Source organism: Selaginella moellendorffii, unplaced genomic scaffold (genome assembly GCF_000143415.4).
Source record: "Selaginella moellendorffii unplaced genomic scaffold, v1.0 SELMOscaffold_127, whole genome shotgun sequence".
NCBI lineage: Eukaryota > Viridiplantae > Streptophyta > Lycopodiopsida > Selaginellales > Selaginellaceae > Selaginella > Selaginella moellendorffii.
The window spans coordinates 130,775-146,275 of NW_003314388.1; the positions used below are offsets into that span (position 1 = coordinate 130,775).

At 49.4% G+C, this 15,501-nt stretch overlaps 6 protein-coding genes across 6 annotated transcripts; 2 read left to right on the plus strand and 4 right to left on the minus strand.

The window, feature by feature from the left end:
* Window positions 1-2: 2 nt before the first annotated feature.
* LOC112343008 (chromosome transmission fidelity protein 18 homolog) lies at window positions 3-3,387 on the minus strand. The gene is given in 20 exon segments (XM_024665777.1): window positions 3-90; window positions 146-226; window positions 277-370; window positions 412-635; window positions 684-743; window positions 802-978; window positions 1,029-1,179; window positions 1,232-1,319; window positions 1,367-1,445; window positions 1,502-1,583; window positions 1,637-1,833; window positions 1,887-1,954; window positions 2,001-2,074; window positions 2,125-2,169; window positions 2,216-2,277; window positions 2,316-2,465; window positions 2,518-2,649; window positions 2,702-2,766; window positions 2,817-3,134; window positions 3,186-3,387. Coding segments are annotated over 19 exon segments (2,319 nt in total). The 3' UTR covers window positions 3-90; window positions 146-175.
* Window positions 3,388-3,454: 67 nt separating this feature from the next.
* LOC9650251 (phosphate transporter PHO1 homolog 10) lies at window positions 3,455-6,692 on the minus strand. Its single transcript, XM_002992013.2, has 13 exons — window positions 6,164-6,692; window positions 5,615-6,099; window positions 5,510-5,558; window positions 5,374-5,445; window positions 5,180-5,309; window positions 4,996-5,116; window positions 4,684-4,936; window positions 4,519-4,623; window positions 4,415-4,459; window positions 4,211-4,363; window positions 3,858-4,136; window positions 3,664-3,800; window positions 3,455-3,594 (listed from the first exon to the last, which is right to left on the minus strand). Exons 1-13 carry the CDS (start codon window positions 6,416-6,418, stop codon window positions 3,519-3,521), a joined length of 2,160 nt encoding a protein of 719 aa, XP_002992059.1. The 5' UTR covers window positions 6,419-6,692; the 3' UTR covers window positions 3,455-3,518.
* A 247-nt stretch (window positions 6,693-6,939) lies between these two features.
* LOC9650252 lies at window positions 6,940-9,294 on the minus strand. Its single transcript, XM_002992014.2, has 13 exons — window positions 8,932-9,294; window positions 8,787-8,872; window positions 8,663-8,734; window positions 8,494-8,607; window positions 8,304-8,429; window positions 8,205-8,258; window positions 8,092-8,154; window positions 7,973-8,035; window positions 7,772-7,915; window positions 7,560-7,715; window positions 7,418-7,501; window positions 7,297-7,358; window positions 6,940-7,234 (listed from the first exon to the last, which is right to left on the minus strand). The coding sequence occupies exons 1-13, from the start codon at window positions 9,107-9,109 to the stop codon at window positions 7,102-7,104; spliced, it is 1,335 nt and encodes a 444-aa protein (XP_002992060.1). The 5' UTR covers window positions 9,110-9,294; the 3' UTR covers window positions 6,940-7,101.
* Window positions 9,262-10,542, minus strand: LOC9650253. Its single transcript, XM_002992015.2, has 5 exons — window positions 10,139-10,542; window positions 9,839-9,940; window positions 9,561-9,788; window positions 9,413-9,502; window positions 9,262-9,365 (listed from the first exon to the last, which is right to left on the minus strand). Exons 1-5 carry the CDS (start codon window positions 10,523-10,525, stop codon window positions 9,351-9,353), a joined length of 822 nt encoding a protein of 273 aa, XP_002992061.1. The 5' UTR covers window positions 10,526-10,542; the 3' UTR covers window positions 9,262-9,350.
* Window positions 10,543-11,808: 1,266 nt separating this feature from the next.
* On the plus strand, window positions 11,809-13,266 carry LOC9650215 (leucine-rich repeat protein 1). The gene is made up of 8 exons (XM_024665797.1): window positions 11,809-11,943; window positions 12,036-12,114; window positions 12,175-12,307; window positions 12,380-12,451; window positions 12,514-12,657; window positions 12,718-12,789; window positions 12,887-12,958; window positions 13,027-13,266. The coding sequence occupies exons 2-8, from the start codon at window positions 12,039-12,041 to the stop codon at window positions 13,097-13,099; spliced, it is 642 nt and encodes a 213-aa protein (XP_024521565.1). The 5' UTR covers window positions 11,809-11,943; window positions 12,036-12,038; the 3' UTR covers window positions 13,100-13,266.
* Window positions 13,267-13,874: 608 nt separating this feature from the next.
* LOC9650216 (formin-like protein 14) lies at window positions 13,875-15,291 on the plus strand. Its single transcript, XM_024665778.1, has 2 exons — window positions 13,875-14,213; window positions 14,455-15,291. The coding sequence occupies exons 1-2, from the start codon at window positions 13,875-13,877 to the stop codon at window positions 15,289-15,291; spliced, it is 1,176 nt and encodes a 391-aa protein (XP_024521546.1).
* The last annotated feature ends 210 nt before the right edge of the window (window positions 15,292-15,501 follow it).

Consider the following 15,501-nt stretch of genomic DNA (forward strand, 5'->3'; position numbering starts at 1 on the left):
TCTGAACGAAACAAATCAGCTTTGATTCTCTTAAGTTAATGGATTTGAGTGTCCATAATTATTAATCGAAGAATAGCTACAAAACAGCAGCTGCAAATCAAGAATCAAACTCTACCTAAAGGGAAAAAAATCGCTGGACACGCACCTAAAAAGGAGAAGTACACGATCATCGCGCTCATAGAAAATCACGCATAAGGACGGGCTTCTTCACCGCGTTTGTAAATCCCTGAAGCCAAGAAAACGCTCAGCTATGCACCACAAAGAGAAGCGTCCGACCTCGTGAAATTTAAAGAGCAATGGCCTCGAATCTCTTTTAGCTGTTGAAACTTCCCGTTTGGAGGAGTGGCCTTCCGTGCTTCCTGTTCTAAACCTGCAACGACAGTGTGGATTTGAACAGCACAACGAACCTACCTGTCAAAGAAAGAAGCTTTCTTCAAGACAGTGTTTGCCTTGACAACTTCGGTCTTAGATGTTGTCACGAGTTTTCCAGTGGATGCTGAAGCTGATACGATAGTTCTCTTTTCAATGGTAGTAGACTTGACGATGGTATTATTGTTGGCAGAAACAGATGGCTTCTGCTGGAATGGTTTAGAGGACCGCTTTGCAGTTTCGCGTTTTATCGCTTCCATTTCAACCTGAAATATCGCATTACGCATGCATTCTTTGTGTATGAACTTCTGCACCTCGTGGCTCAGCATCTGTTGAATGGTTGAAGAAAGTTCTCCATGGCTGTGGGCGTATTCCTGATAGGCAAGGAAGAATGAACTTCAAAACTTATAACACAGAAACAATAACGATTACCTTGAAGGTTATAAAGGTATGCAGTGGAGGATCTAACAGGAATGCTTCCCCTGAGAACTTATGTACTGTGAGACTGTCAGCCTTGGACTTCTTGTACCGAAGTCCATAACTTATCATTGTATCCACAAGCTGCTTAAGGTCTTCGCGTTCTTGCTGAGAAAGGAGATTAGAAGCAACCTGCACGTACCACGGCATCAGTACATGAAAATACATTATCTAGTTCTTACGGGCCGCAACTTGGGAGCCAAAATCGATAACAAAGGAGAAAGAACATCCTGGATCAAAGAGGGGCACAAAATGGTTCGCGATAGGGCCGGTGTCATTGAAGTCAGCCACGACTTCAAAATTTCTGTGTTTGCTGCACGGACTTGACGATTTCTGGAACAACAGAAACCAGTCAGTACAGAATTTCTACAATATTAAACCGTACCTCTGAAATGATTTCGGCCACTCAAGCTTAGGCCGAACAGGCTGCGAAATCAAACGGCGAATAGCAAGTTTAAAAGAAGGTCGATACGCTGTTTCATGCAGAGTGAAAAGTCTTTGGAACAAGAACAAACGGTACCATTCAGAAAAAACTGCTGCTGCGAAGCTGTTTTTCGTCCAAAAATATCTGACGCGCCTATCACTTCCAGGCATTGAAGCTAAGAAGTAGCAATGAAGACCAATGAGGCAGAGAAAAACCAATTTCGATATTTACCGTCTTTTGGAGGTATACATCATGATAATGCACATGCAAGAAGTTCTCAAAAATACCCTCCATTCCAAGGTCATACTCTCCGCTGCATAAAAACATTAGCAAATAAGCCAATACTTCTAGAACTTTAGAACGTACTGGTTCGCATAAACGTCATGGACCCGACTGAACTCCGCGTGTGCCTGCTTCATTCTGGTTCTGTTTCTAGTCCAGAATGTCTAGCAAAACAGCATAAGCAGATAGAAAATGAACTGGAAGAAACTTACCTCAAGCCATATGTCGAACATGCTGCTGGTCATGTCTTTTTTACCAATAACCTGAGAAGCAACTTCTAGCTGCAAAGTAGAGCGCCTTAGAAAGTTTGATAAAAAAAAAATGGCAGGATTACCGCTTTCAGCGACTGTCCGTTCCGAAACAAGAACTGAAGAGTGTTTAAACACGAGCGAATATCTGATTCTGTAATTCGAGTCAAAAATTTGCGCCGACAGCAATTGTTTGTTACCAGTGTGCACAGCGAGGGCAGCTAGAGCGCGTGTGTCCACCTTGTAACCTTCTGACTTGCAAATGAAATTTAGTCTGCATAGACACCGTGAGTGGTTTTGAAGAGCAAATGAAAAAGTTACAACCTTGTCACTATCCTATGAGGACTTGGAGGAGAAAATATATGAATCCTGCCAAAACTGCTGTTAAGATACAAAAGAGATGGTGTTGCGGTACCGGGCAATTTGACGCAAAGGCCGTAAGGCAGGAGCATAAAGGTCGTTGCAAATGCAAATGATCTGTGCCACAAAAGTTGGCGAGGTTCTCTATAGGACGCAAGCTTAGGGGTCCCATATCGTTTAAACTGGTTATCAGAAGGTTGTGGCCCAAGCTTGTGTTGTTGCAAAGCTTTGAGAACCTCTTTAGGTGTAGAGTGCCTTTTAACACCGTAAACGCATAGATCCCACTGCTTCAACCAGCTCAAGACCTACTAATGAAAACGTTACACACAGGAAACAATTCGTAAAATCATGACATACCTCTCGATTGATCTGTTCATCGCTCAAAAGCTCGGTGAACGACTTCGGCGAGTATTTATCAACCCACAGCTGATCAATCCTCTCCGCCGAGACAGCGATAGGATCTTTTTCCTTCTCAGCGAGCTCGCAAGCCTTCGAGAAAATCCATGAAAATAAATTGATCAAGAACGAAGAGCTGCCATACTTGTTTGAACTGTTCGAGCTCCAGTTGTTCAATCATTTTCTCGACGGGCATCGAGAGAAGCTGGTCTGGAGCAACAAAGTCGAGTTAAGTTCGTCACGAGTCCAACTGATCATACCTTGTTTCTTATCACGCAGCACCGGCTGAGGAGAGAAGTTTCTATCAACTTCGGCATAGACTCGTTCACCTGATGGCCCAGTTATGGAAATCAGCTCCCCGGCAATGTCCGCCGCACGCTTTCGCGGGAAATGGTGTTGATCCAATTCTTCGCGAAAATTTTCTTCCCCATAAAAACTTTCTTCGCGGCAATCTTCGAGAACAATGGTACTTTCCTCTTCCACGGCAATCGCGCATTCCTTTCTCGCTATAGCATCTTGGACTCTCCTTGATTTGATCGGCGACACGCACACATCGGGAATCACGAGCTTTCTCTTCACTATAGGGGAAAAGAAAAAATCCATGAGAAATTTCAGAATGTAGGCCAAACCTGGCAGATCGCGCTGCGCATCCTCGCCGCCGCCGGCATTCAGATCCTCAAACCCTCCCCTGCCCTCCTCAAACCCATCGGAGCCCCGCCGCCGCTGGATCTGACCAAAGAACGCTTCATCCATGAGAAGCTCTTCGTCCTCCATGGCCTGACCCTGCTCCATCGCCATCCACTCGAGCTCATCGTCGCCAGGCGCCTCCATAGCCGCCAGAACTCAAAGCCCGCCAAAATGCCTTACATATTCTGCTAGCCCAAATATTCTGTTTAGCAGGTCAGAACATTCCGTCTATTTACAAAAGATTCCGTTTACAAAAAAAAAGGGAGGGAAAAACATCAATCCACAAACGGCAGAGGCACCGACTTGACAGCACGAAACTTTCCAACGTTGTTGAAATGCTCGTTCTCCAGCCTAGATCAAAGACATTGCGAATTTTAGAGCCAGAGAATCGAAGAGATGGAAGAATGTGACGAGATTTACCTGTAATAGTTCCATTGTCCACGCCTGATAACTTCCAGGCTAGCCACGATGAGCGACAGCCCCTTGGGATTTATCCCTGGCATCGAAATCGGTATCAAGGATTGGAGCCATGCGAATCTCAGCAAAATGTTGGACACCTACATTGTCACCGAGAGCTTTAGAACTGAAACCGATAAGTTGATGCAAGAACTTACAATGGCGAAGTAGTAGACCGACTTGTATGGGATAGCGAGCTTCTCCCTGAGCCAGGGATTGGCGGAGTTTCGCTCGAGAAGGCCCCAGTCGTAGACTAAATCCCAGTAAGTTGAGACGATGGCTGCTGTGGCGGAGATGGCGATGGTGAAGCCCAGCAGCAGTGGATCCTTGTGGTATCCGTAGGCCAGCCTCGCTGCCACGGCCAGGATCGCCGAGAAGTATTTGAGAGCGTTGTACAGCTGCATCACATCCTTCTCATCGTACCAACGCCGTAGACACTGTCATCAAGAGAAGGAGCTACGTAAGTTACCAAGGAGGAGCTCAACAGAATCTGCGAGACGAATGAAGTTACCTGCGAGAAACGGCACCAGTAAGGTAGCAACGCCATGACGAATCCAAACGTGATGAAGGTCGGGTTCTTGAGGCAGGCATTGCTGTTGCGGTCCTTGAAAAATCCACCGCCGAAGTAGCATAGAACGTATTCCAGATCTCTCAGTGCCGGAACCTGCAACTCAAAGTTTGTCACAAAGCTGAGAATGAGGCTGTCGGAATTTACCTGACTCGTAAGCTGGTCTGCGAGAAGAAAATCCGTGATGATAACCTGTCATATAAACAAAAGCATGAATAACAAGTTGATATATCACGAGAGACACTGCGAACCTTGTAGAATGGCGTCAATAGGCAATGCCAAAGGGCGTTCAGGAAAAAGTAACGGGTGGCGCGGTAGAGTATGTTGAATGGCATACAGAGAAGCACGACCATTCCCTGAAGCACACGGAAGCTCAGGCATTTGGTACAAAAAATCTATTAAAGCAAAATACTTACAGCGACAACGAGGAGCGGGATGATTTCCTGATATGTTTGGCAGCATCTCTCACCAGCCGTCAATTGCAAGTGTAGTATCAACCCACTCAGAGCTAATGTACTCAGCCCCGTTGCGAGCAAAAACACATCTCGGAAGCGTAGCTCGGACTTTCGGTTGAGCCCAAGAATAAACGTGTGATTTATTCTGGTCCTTCTCCACATATATATGTTTAGTCCGTAGAGGAAGAAGTGTAGCAGTACTGCTGTAAGCATACTGTAAAGAGAAGTATATCTCATGAGAAAGTTAGACAAGGATATTAGCTAAGGTTTCACCTGAAAATCGGGAACACTGCATCCATGTATGTCATAGCATATTCACGAACATATAGCCTCTCGACGCGAATGGTTAAAACGAGAGACACTAGAAGAGCAACAGAGAGACCAAAGAATACACCTGCGCAAACAAAGCTGTTAAGTCAACAAGGCACCTTGAGGACTCTCAAGAACATCGCATTACCTACAAAGAATGATATCCGGTGCCTCTCCTTCCGGGCCTCGGGTCTCAGAACTTGCATCGCGTCGCGACGGTTTGAATCCGTGAAATGCTTGGTGAACAGTACCTCTACTTTTTCCATAAGCTTTTGGATCTGAAAGTGAGAAACATCGAGTGGCATTAACACCGATTGAGAATATTAATGTGCGATCACTTACAATCTCAGATTGTCCGATGTGTGAATCTTCTACGGCTTTCATGTACTTCCTTCCAAGGTTCCGCTGAGTAACCTGGAGGCATCGTACAAAGAATCTGTGTAAGTCAAACCGGTGGATGTCAAAAAAGCTGGCTGACCTTGTTGTATTTTTTCAGGAGCTTCGAAAACGCAATTATGTTCAACGAGCTGCAGAGGAACAGGACAACATGAAACACGAACTTTCGAAAAGCGAACTTACGTACCAAAAGTTTCTCAAGATGTAAAGTCCCTTGTAAAACTCCACGAAGGCGTTCTGAAGCATCTCCTCGGCTCGCTTCAGTCGCCGCGAGTTTAAGTTCGTGATGGACTTGTTGGCCAGCTCCGCGAAGAGAGCAGCCAGCGCGTCGGCTGGCTTCGCCGCAGGGATGTCAATCTTTATCTGTCGCACGCTCCCTCCATCTTCCTCCACCACGGACAGGCGGCCATGGCTGCTAGCGTTGCTCTCCCCGTTTCCAGCGTCTAAGTTGTCCACGGATTTCTTTGCCGAGAGGAGAGCTTCCATCTGGGAATCCAGCGCCGTCGCCTGCGTCACGAGCTCCTTCTCCTTGGACTTGTAAAACTTGTTGAGCTTGGCCAGCTCCTCATCGAGCAGCCGAAAGAACGTTCTCTCGAGCTCGTTGTGCGGGCTACCAACACCCAAGAACGCTGTCTGGAACTCCATGCCATCGCTAGTTTGCTTTGGCTCGATCTATATCCACAAAAGAAAAAGTGTCACAACGTTAAGTGAATCCCGAAGAAGAAGAATCTCATACCAGGATCATCTCTTCCTCCCGTGCTTCCGGAGAGGTCGGCGATCGCGCCCCCCGCGGCGAATGCGCATGTTGGAATCCGCTGACGAGCCTCCGGAAGTTTGAGATCCTCCTGGAGAGCTGCGCCTCGCTCTCCTCATGGCTTTGCTTCTTGATCTTGGCCATATGCTTGACAATCTCCTTGCCGTGCCGGTAGTCCAAGTACGCCTCCCTCCATTCCGGGACCTGCTGCGTCTCAAACTGCTTGCCAAACTTCATCGCGATCGAGATCGATCCAGCGCGAGCGACAAAGAAATATCCCTCGGATAGATCGGCTCTCCCTCCTCGCAGATCCAAATCGGTCCCACTCTAATCGAAATGCTAAGCTCGCTCTCTCAGATCGGAAATCTCACCTCGCCCCACTCCGATTCATCCCAAATGCCAGTAAAATCTCACTAAGCGCTGCCGCCGCAACAGGAGCTGGAGAGATTTCCAGGAAGCAAACAAAGAATGGGGACCTAGGAACACACGTTATAAGCTAGGGCTTTATAGAACTCTATAGAAGTCATTCCAACTCGGTCCACTCTAATGTGGCACAAAATCACCATAGCCAAACACACCAGGACAGACTATTTGGCACACGTGGAAGAAATGCGGATTAATATCTAGCCTCTTGACCTGTACGTTAGAGAGAAAAAAGGACGATGCCAATTTTATCCATCACAAAGGATAAAGTAGTAGAATTGTGACTTTACTGTTTCTTGTTGGAACTTAAATATCAAAAGGGCTGGAGCCAATGATGATTCGTAAACATCAACTATTATATAATGGAACTGATGATATTTGCGCGTACACAAAAATTTTAGTGTTTTTATACACATGTCCAAAGGAGCCAGGAGTAAGCGCGAGCGATATATCCGGAAAGATTTCAATCTTGACAAGGCCACTTCGTTTTTCTTTTTCTACTGCTTCTCTACGTGCTTCTCTGCGCTTGTCGCCGCCGATGAAGACGACGACGATTGATGCTTTGACTTTTTGGACTTTTTGTGCGCGTTGGCGTGGCTCCGGCTCGGCTTCTTCACCTTCTTGCTACCACTGGAGTGCCAAGTTTTCTAGTCAGTTTGCTTGAGAGTGCAAGCTCAAATTCAACTCTTTACCTGAAGGTGCTCAACACCAAATGCATCGCTGCAGCCGCTGGTAGCACCAAAACCGCCATCGCCTATGAGAGGAGAAGCAAATTAGAGCTGTCAAACACGCAACTGGAAATAAATCTCTTACGAGAAACCAAACGAGCTCTTTACTCGCCGCCCAGCCTGCCGACACCTCGTGCTTCAATAAAAGCCCGCGAACTGAGTTTTGCATCTGAAAGAAAGTGAGACGAATCAGCAGCTGCCAGCAATATTCGGCTTCTAAGACTTACCTTATTGTGATAATTTACAGCCGAGGTCAGTGCCTCCTTGGAAACTTGATGCACCTTTTCGATGTGAGGAGCAGCGTATTCTTGAGATTTCTCGTAATAAGGACGGACGTACGCAGCAGCTTTGTCTACGTGCGGCCGAAGCTGTTTCCGTAGAGACTGCAAATGAGAGAAAGGATGTAAGAAACCTATCCGATACATGGACGATTGCAGACCTTGATGCGAGGCATAAGTTGTTCGTTCGCCTTAACAAAGTGGGGCGACAAGTGAACATTGTAGGCCTCTGACACTTTAGAAGCCAGAACTTTGCCGTTCGTGGAGACAGTATTCCAGTACGCACTCGCAGAAGGGCCTACTTTCTGGAGAAAAAATGAAGCTCATCTTAAAGCCATTGACAAAAGCAAGATAATCTGTACCTTCTTAAGAGTATCTACGTGAGGTTGAGCCCATTCCTTCGCCGTTGTGGCGTGTCGAGAGGCCTGATACAGATAATGGTTATAGATGAGACATGCTATTGAAGAAATAATCGGCTTACGTGCTCCGCAGCTTTCTTGAAAACTGGTTCACCGTGCAGGGTCCAATACACTGCCGAAGTTGACTATACACGCACAACAGATGAATGAAAATATCAACAAAAACACTTCTTACCTGTATCTGCGCTAGTCGGCCCGCGGCCCACGGTGGCAGCCAAGCCTCGTAAACCTGCAAATCTTGTCACAACGAACGACGAATGAAAAATCGAAACACCTTATAAAGTTCCTGAGCCTTCGCAGCTGCCTCGGACTCTGCCTTTAGCAGAAGATTCTCAGCTATCTTACGTGCCTCTTCAGCATCACGCGTTTTCTTTCGCAGATGGGCACTGCTCTTCTCGGCCTGGTTAGAAAAAGAGAATTTTTCTCGCATCAAAGGATTCGAAAAGGATAATCTTCGTGCAAACCTGTGCAAGTTTTGTGGTTAGCTCATCAATTTTGGCTTCCGACAATTCCAGCTTGTCTTGCAACTTCTGTGTGTTTTCCCTCGACTTTTTCAAGTTCCCCTCGAGTTGTTCCACCTAAAAGTCGCGGGTTACGACAGAACAACACGAAAGTACGACCAACAAATTCCACCTTTGATGATAATTCTTCCGCCTTTGCCTCCAGACTCTGAATTTTCTTCTCCAAATCGCCAGATGCCCGCTTCTACCCACAGCACAGTCACTTCCAGTCCAAAAAATCGATCTATAGCACTCACCTGGAGAGAATCTACTTCGCTCTCCAATGAAACGATTTTTTTGCTCTTCTCAAAGGACTCTTGCTTCGCTTGCTTTAAGTTGGAATCTGGCAAGGAGGAAAAACACATTAGACAATGTATGGATGATAAAAGGGATTTTCTCTACCTGTGACCGACAGCCGTGCCTCCAGCTCCGATACTTGCTTGCGGAGCTCGATAATCTCCCGATCGAGCTCAGCCTGCCTTAAGTCCCCATCCTCTACACCCGCATCGCCCCGAATTCCAACACACAAAATCGCGAAAACCAGCGCGAAGGACAGCAGCGCTCTCCAGATCAATGCCATTGATCCAGCCGCCGCTCCAAAAACCCTAGAACCCACTGCCCAGTCCCTCACACGAGTTTCCTTTCTATCTCCCCTTTCAATGTCTAGGGCTCGTGCCCCGGACGAACGCCTAAGATGGAGCCACGTGGTAGAATCAGCGACGTGGCGGCATGTAAGACGTCTAGCGTGGCGGTATCTTATGCATTCTTAGAACGAGAATAGAATATACATGGTCTTCAGTAGAGAGAGCCTCATGGAGAATTTAATAGAGCCTCACCTGAGAGCCACGATCAAAGAGTGACAAAAAAATTGATTTTTTCTTACCCCGAGTGTGGCCGAAGTGATGAGGTTCCCAACTATAAACATAGCAGCCAGAGCAAAGAAAAAATCCGTGAGCTTTGCTTGAGGATTCACCTGAAATGCCAGAGTTTTCCCTGTGGCTGAGAAAAAATGGAGTTTTTTGTGGAGTTACCTGGTCTCTATAGACGCTGAAGATCAAGTACGCTGCAACTGGAGCTCCCAGAACAGCAGTGGGAAGCCAAGATGGAATTTTGTCTTGAGCAGCTTGAGCTTGAGATTGGAACTCGTCGGCCATGGCGGAAAAGCCAATGAAACCGTGAATACCCGCGAGAGTTGCCAGGAGAAACGAGGGTGCCGTCGCTGGGCTCGTTGATCCGTTTCCTCCACCGCAAGTGTCGTCCTAAGAACATGAAAAGATCAACCCGACGAAAAATACTAGAAGGGGTTTACTTGCAAGTGTTGCTCGCAGGCGTTAAGAATTTGGTGAGCGAGCTTAGAGACTGCTTGAGCATAGTCCGGTGGATTGAGATTCTTGACCATCTCTTCAGCAGCCTGGATAAAATCTAGAAGTGAGCGATAGAAAAATAAAAGAACACAAGAGTAGAACAATCAAGCATTCATGAAGCATATCATCAAAGACGATCGAAACGCAATGGATAGAAGAATCCAAAACGATGGAGGATACAAGAAAAAGAACCATGAAACTCAAGCCGAGATCTCCAAGAAACAATCCAACAAGCTACTTCATACCTGGAAACTCGCCCTTCTTCTCAAATCCGCGACCGCTTCCTTGTAGTCCCACTGCTCGCCATTGCCATTCCCACCACTAGCAGCGCAGCTAACCCCCTGCGCCACTCTCGCCGCGCCAACCCTGGTCGCATCATTCATCCGGAGCGCCTCCCTGCGCAGCGCATCCACGCATCCCTCCCAGTCCAAATCCCGGCAAAGATCAATCAGCGTCGACGCCTCCTCCTCCTCCAGCTTGATCACCCCCTCCCAATTCTCAGGAGCTGCGGCCGCCAATCTCCGCCGCATTCTGGCGAAGAAGAGCGACGATCCATTTGGCAAGCTGCGATTTCGATGCGCGGGCAAAGCCGTGGAGAAGGATCCCGCGAAGAACTGGATAGACTCTGCCATGTCTGCCCTAAAACCAGAGGATACGGATTTTTTACTCTTGAAACCTAATTTTGTTACAAATACTCATTTTACTCTAAAACCCTAATTTTGTGAAAAATGCCCCTCGGTCGAGAAAGGAAGGATATATCAAACTCGTTGATAGAGGCGGTGGTGACGGTGCATGCTTTTGGAAGTTTTGGTCCCCATATAAGCTCGCGGCATGGGCAATTCCCAAGGTAGGCAATTCCAATCTTTCGAGAGTGCCCATCCTTCCCATCGCTCCACAAAGAGATGGGAGGAAGAGGATCCAGCAGAGTTACACTCACAGCCCTTCTCTTCTCCGCCTTGTTCTTGGCTCGTCTGGAAGCCCAGGTCCCCATCCCGGGCATCGGTGGCGGCGGCGGGGGCGGTATCCCAATTGGCGGCGGTGGTATCCCAATTGGCAGCGGCGGTATACCCGTGGGGAGCCTCCCGACCATACCGCCCGCGATAGCGCAGTCCATCATCGACACCCTGCGCACCGGCGGCTTCAGTCTGGCGGGATGGGCGATCAAGGCGCTGTCCAACTTCATCCCCGCCTACTCCACGCTCATGATCCCCACCAACGAGGCTATCGCGGCGTTCGTCAACCTCAACCAGTCCGAGATACCGTCGCTCCTGCTCTACCACGCGGTCACCGGCGTCCTGCCGTACGACGTCCTCTCGGAGTTCCCGGTTGGCCAGCGTCTGCCCACGCTGCTCTTCGGCAACCAGCTTGTGGTCACGGACAACAGCGCCGCGGGGTACCGCCTCAATACCGCGCGGATCGTGCGGCCCAACATGTGCGGCAACTCCACGAGCGTCGTGACGTGCCACGGTATCGACCGCGTGCTCAATCCCTCGTTTAGCCTGGCGTCCGCCAATGGGCCGGCGTCGGGGCCGTCGGGGGCGTTCGCGCCGGCCAACGCGCCCGGCGGTATGCCGCTGCAGCGCCCGCCGCCGGCGTTTGTAATCCCGGGCCCGGCCATCGCGCCCGGCGCGCCGCCCGTCACGGTGAACGTGGCGCCCGCGGGGGCCAACGAGACGGGCGGTGCCGCCAGCAGTACCGCGCGGTGCGGCCCGCCGGCCCCGGCGGCGTGCGTGGCGCTGTTACTATCGGCTCTTTACTGTTCCTTCGTGTCCATCCGATAGAGGGATGGCGGCATACTATATTTGTTTGTGACAGTTACCGTTTTACACGCTCTAGAATAAAAATGTATTACTTTTTACCATTCCGTACGGTCGTGTGCCGTGTACGTGCCGGCTAATGCGCCAGTCAGTCAAAACGCTCTCTTTTACCTCTGGTAGTGGAGCGTGACGAGAGAGCGTGGTTTTTAGGGTTCTTTGCTCTCTCTAGCTAGGTCTTTTCGTCTCGTCTCTTCGATTTAGAGCGGCGGTGCCGGCGGTACTCCACATTAGAGGTGAGCGGAAATTTTGGAAATTTCTCTTGTTTCTAGGCCCGCATTCTTCCATGGGGAGTATTTCTTAGCTATGTGTTTTGGTTCCTCTTTAGGAGATGGAGTTTTCCGGCCTTTTTCCGGCGGCCCTTGCGGCTCTGATCTACCTGAGCGTTGCTTCGTGCAACTCCGAAGGTTTGCTCGATTTTTTGCCTATGAGTGAAATCTCACTTTTGTTCCTCTTTTGGTTTACAGGCGATGCCCTCTACGCGCTGCGAAGAAGCCTGATTGACCCGGAGAATGTTCTGCAGAGCTGGGACCCGACCCTTGTGAATCCTTGCACCTGGTTCCACGTTACCTGTGATCGTCGGAATCATGTGACTCGCGTGTAAGTTCTCGTGATCGATCATCTTCCGAGTAAGTTTCTACGCCTAGAACTAAACTCTTTCTATGTGGACAGGGATCTGGGCAATGCTAACCTCTCCGGCGTTCTCGTCCCGGAGCTTGGAAGCCTCCAGCATCTCCAATACCTGTAAGTTCTTCTCAACAAGAAACACAAAGTTAGGAAGAGATTATAATCCTCGGTGCTCTCAGGGAGCTCTACAAGAACAACATCCGGGGCAAGATCCCGGAGGAGCTCGGCCAACTCAAGAGCCTGGTGAGCCTGGACTTGTACATGAACAACTTCACAGGGGAGCTTCCAGCGTCCCTTGGCAACCTCAAGTCGCTCGTCTTCCTGTAAGTGTCTTGGCCACCAGGAGCTTTAGTGCGCTTGACTGGTTCTTTTAAGACGTGCAGGCGGGTCAACAACAACCAGCTGAGAGGGCGAATCCCCCGTGAGCTCACCTCCATCGCGAGCCTTAAAGTCGTGTAAGTCCACTCACTCCCCAGGCGATTCCTGACAGAGTTCCTCTTTTCTTTTCTTCCGCCTCTACACTTTGTCTGACTCGCGTGCTCGGCTTTCCAGGGACGTTTCCTCGAACAACCTGTGCGGGACGATCCCGACTTCCGGCTCGTTCGCGAGATTCCCCGCAAAGAAGTGAGTCGTCTTTCTTGACCCAGCACTGTGACCGAGACTGATTCGTCTCTTGCTCGTCTGACTCGCAGCTTTGAGAACAATCCCCGCCTGGACGGTCCAGAGCTGCAAGGCTCGGTCTTCTACGAGACCGCGTGTACATGATGGATGGATGGACGGGTACTGCTAGTGGGTGGATTGATGGTTTTGGTAAAGAAAGAAGCCGTGATGTAGAGGGAAGTACGTTCGCTCGCCCCCTTCCACTTTTTCTCTCGTAGAGTTTGTAAATGCAGTGTTTTTCTGGAAGCAAGATAGAAAGAACTTATCATCCATCGTTTCGTAGCGTCCTCGTCGATGGCCGGAAGCTTCGCAAAGTGATTGTGGCGGCTCAAAGTCTTCCTGGGCGTGGTTTTAATGGCTTCTTTTTTCAGAGATATTGTGTTTGGTGCAAACACTAAGTGGAGAAAAATGTGCTGTGGATTTGGCATTAGATTGAGTGTCAAAATTTATCTTTTATACGATTTCTTCCCATGTGAGTGATGATCTAGTGGAACACTTTGACTTGGGACCGATTCTTTAATGACCATACCAACATCCTTTTTCATGTCAAAAAAATATCACGCTGGCATTTCGATTTCCAAATTATGTTAAAAATAATCGAGCTATTTCCGACAACACACGATCCCATTTTACTTGTGGAAATTTTCCAATTACACTAAATTGTTGTTTTTGTTGAGTAGAGGGATGGTTTTAAACTGTGAAAGCTGATGATACAAAAAAATGTGGAGAGCTTGGATTAGCTGCTCTAGGCTGTAATTTTTGTGCGCTTCCTTCTCCTTGGTTTCTTCTTTTTTGCTGGGTCTCTCTCTCTCTCTCTCTCCCTCTCCTCTCCTCTCCTCTCTTTGATCGATCCAATCTTAGAGATTTTGGATCCGCCGGGATGGGCAGCAAGAGGAGCTTTGAGGACCAACATAGGGAAGAAGAAGAAGAGCAAGAACAAGAGGAACAAGAAGATCAAGGAAGAGTTCCAGGCGTGGGAGGAGAGGGAACAGCAAGGTATCCCAAGAGGTTGAATCTAAATTCCAGACTAGAGGAAGAAGAAGAAGGCCAGGCATTAGAACTAGATCGAGGCGACGATCTCGATCAAGCTAGAATCGTCGCTGCTGGGTGTCAAGATCCCAAGCTGGATCATCGTGGTCGTCATCACGAGCTCGAGAATGAAGAGATGGAGGAGGAGGAGGAGGAGGATAGCAGCGCGATCGTGACAAGGGAATTCGAGGTGTGTGGCGAGGAGATTCTAACTTCCTCCTCGACTTCGCCGGCGGCGGCGGCGGCGGCGGTGGCTCATTGTTTCCTTGGCGGGGCCACCACCAAGCTTGGATTCTTGTCAAGGGACCTGGATCACCACCATCTCTCAAAGCAAGATCACGTCGCCAAGGCGAGAGAGCACTGGAGATCATCCCTCTCGTCCAGCACTTCCGTTGTGTCGGAGGGCAGCACGTCGCTGGGATCATCCTCAGATCATCAAAGCCCCGCCGCCGCCGCTGCCGCTGCTACCGCCGCCATCGCTCCTCTCGCGCCGGTTGCTCTTCACGCTGCCAGCACTGCTGCTGAGAACCACGCGTCGATCGCCACCACCACCACCAATCGCCAATTCTCTTGCACTTACTGTGACCGAAAGTTCCCAAGCTCGCAGGCGCTGGGTGGCCACCAAAACGCGCACAAGAGGGAGAGAACTGCCGCTCGACGAGCTCACAGTGCTAGGACCGCCGCCGCCGCCACCACCACCACCGCTATCACCCCCACCATCGGTTTTCCCGGCGGAAGCTCGGGCTCCGCGTTCCACGGGGTTTAACGCCGCCGCCGCCGCCGCCAACAGGCCCCTGGGAGTGGAATCCCAGTCCACCGTCGCCACGGCACCAAGTAGTCTTCACAAGAACTCCACTCTGCCATCGTCGTCCCACCCAAACTCTGGCGAGCACCACCATAGCTCCAGCTTCTCCGGATTTGGATTCCACCACCCATCATTGAGCGGCCTGGACTCCAAAGGTTGGTGCGCTGCTGCCAGAGCTGCTTCTTCGTTTCTCGCGGGATCGTCGTCTCAACAGCAACACCAGCTGCAAAGAAGCCCGTCGGCCGAGATGTTTGGTCACGGAGTTAAGTCGGGTGTTCGGTTTCATATCAATGGTTTGGTCGGAGGAGCTCCGGCGGCGGAAGAGCAGCAGCACTACCAACACCAACAGCAGCAACAGCAGCAGCACCAATGCAACCTGTCGTCGTTGAAGAACTCTGATCCATTCGAGGATGACTCGGGCGAGCTGGATCTCTCGCTGAGACTAGGAACGAAGCGGCACTGATGGTTTAGGATGTCTACGTTCACTTTCCTTTGCAACGCTTTTTCACCCTTTTTAACGTTTGTTCGTAGCCGTCCAAACTGTCGTGCTTGCTCGATCTTGCTATACTTTACAGTCTTTCGAGTTGTCTAACGCTGATCGCGACAATACCACCACCTCGAAGTAATGCCTCGGGCGAAGAAATCCTTGTTTTGCTTTGCGGGTTGATTCTCT

Coding starts and splice junctions, on each gene's coding strand:
- LOC9650251 (XM_002992013.2), bottom strand. CDS start 6,418: ATGAAGTTTGGCAAGCAGTTTGAGACGCAGCAGGTCCCGGAATGGAGG. Junction 5,446..5,509: donor TCCTGAAAAAATACAACAAG/GTCAGCCAGCTT, acceptor CGATGCCTCCAG/GTTACTCAGCGGAACCTTGG. Junction 4,364..4,414: donor CAGACCAGCTTACGAGTCAG/GTAAATTCCGAC, acceptor TTTGAGTTGCAG/GTTCCGGCACTGAGAGATCT.
- LOC9650252 (XM_002992014.2), bottom strand. CDS start 9,109: ATGGCATTGATCTGGAGAGCGCTGCTGTCCTTCGCGCTGGTTTTCGCG. Junction 7,359..7,417: donor AAGAGCTCGTTTGGTTTCTC/GTAAGAGATTTA, acceptor CTCCTCTCATAG/GCGATGGCGGTTTTGGTGCT. Junction 7,235..7,296: donor TTGGTGTTGAGCACCTTCAG/GTAAAGAGTTGA, acceptor TTGGCACTCCAG/TGGTAGCAAGAAGGTGAAGA.
- LOC9650215 (XM_024665797.1), top strand. CDS start 12,039: ATGGAGTTTTCCGGCCTTTTTCCGGCGGCCCTTGCGGCTCTGATCTAC. Junction 12,115..12,174: donor TGCTTCGTGCAACTCCGAAG/GTTTGCTCGATT, acceptor TTTGGTTTACAG/GCGATGCCCTCTACGCGCTG. Junction 12,308..12,379: donor CGGAATCATGTGACTCGCGT/GTAAGTTCTCGT, acceptor CTATGTGGACAG/GGATCTGGGCAATGCTAACC.
- LOC9650253 (XM_002992015.2), bottom strand. CDS start 10,525: ATGGCAGAGTCTATCCAGTTCTTCGCGGGATCCTTCTCCACGGCTTTG. Junction 9,941..10,138: donor GAAGAAGGGCGAGTTTCCAG/GTATGAAGTAGC, acceptor GATTTTATCCAG/GCTGCTGAAGAGATGGTCAA. Junction 9,789..9,838: donor CCTGCGAGCAACACTTGCAA/GTAAACCCCTTC, acceptor TCATGTTCTTAG/GACGACACTTGCGGTGGAGG.
- LOC9650216 (XM_024665778.1), top strand. CDS start 13,875: ATGGGCAGCAAGAGGAGCTTTGAGGACCAACATAGGGAAGAAGAAGAA. Junction 14,214..14,454: donor TCGTGACAAGGGAATTCGAG/GTGTGTGGCGAG, acceptor GATCATCCTCAG/ATCATCAAAGCCCCGCCGCC.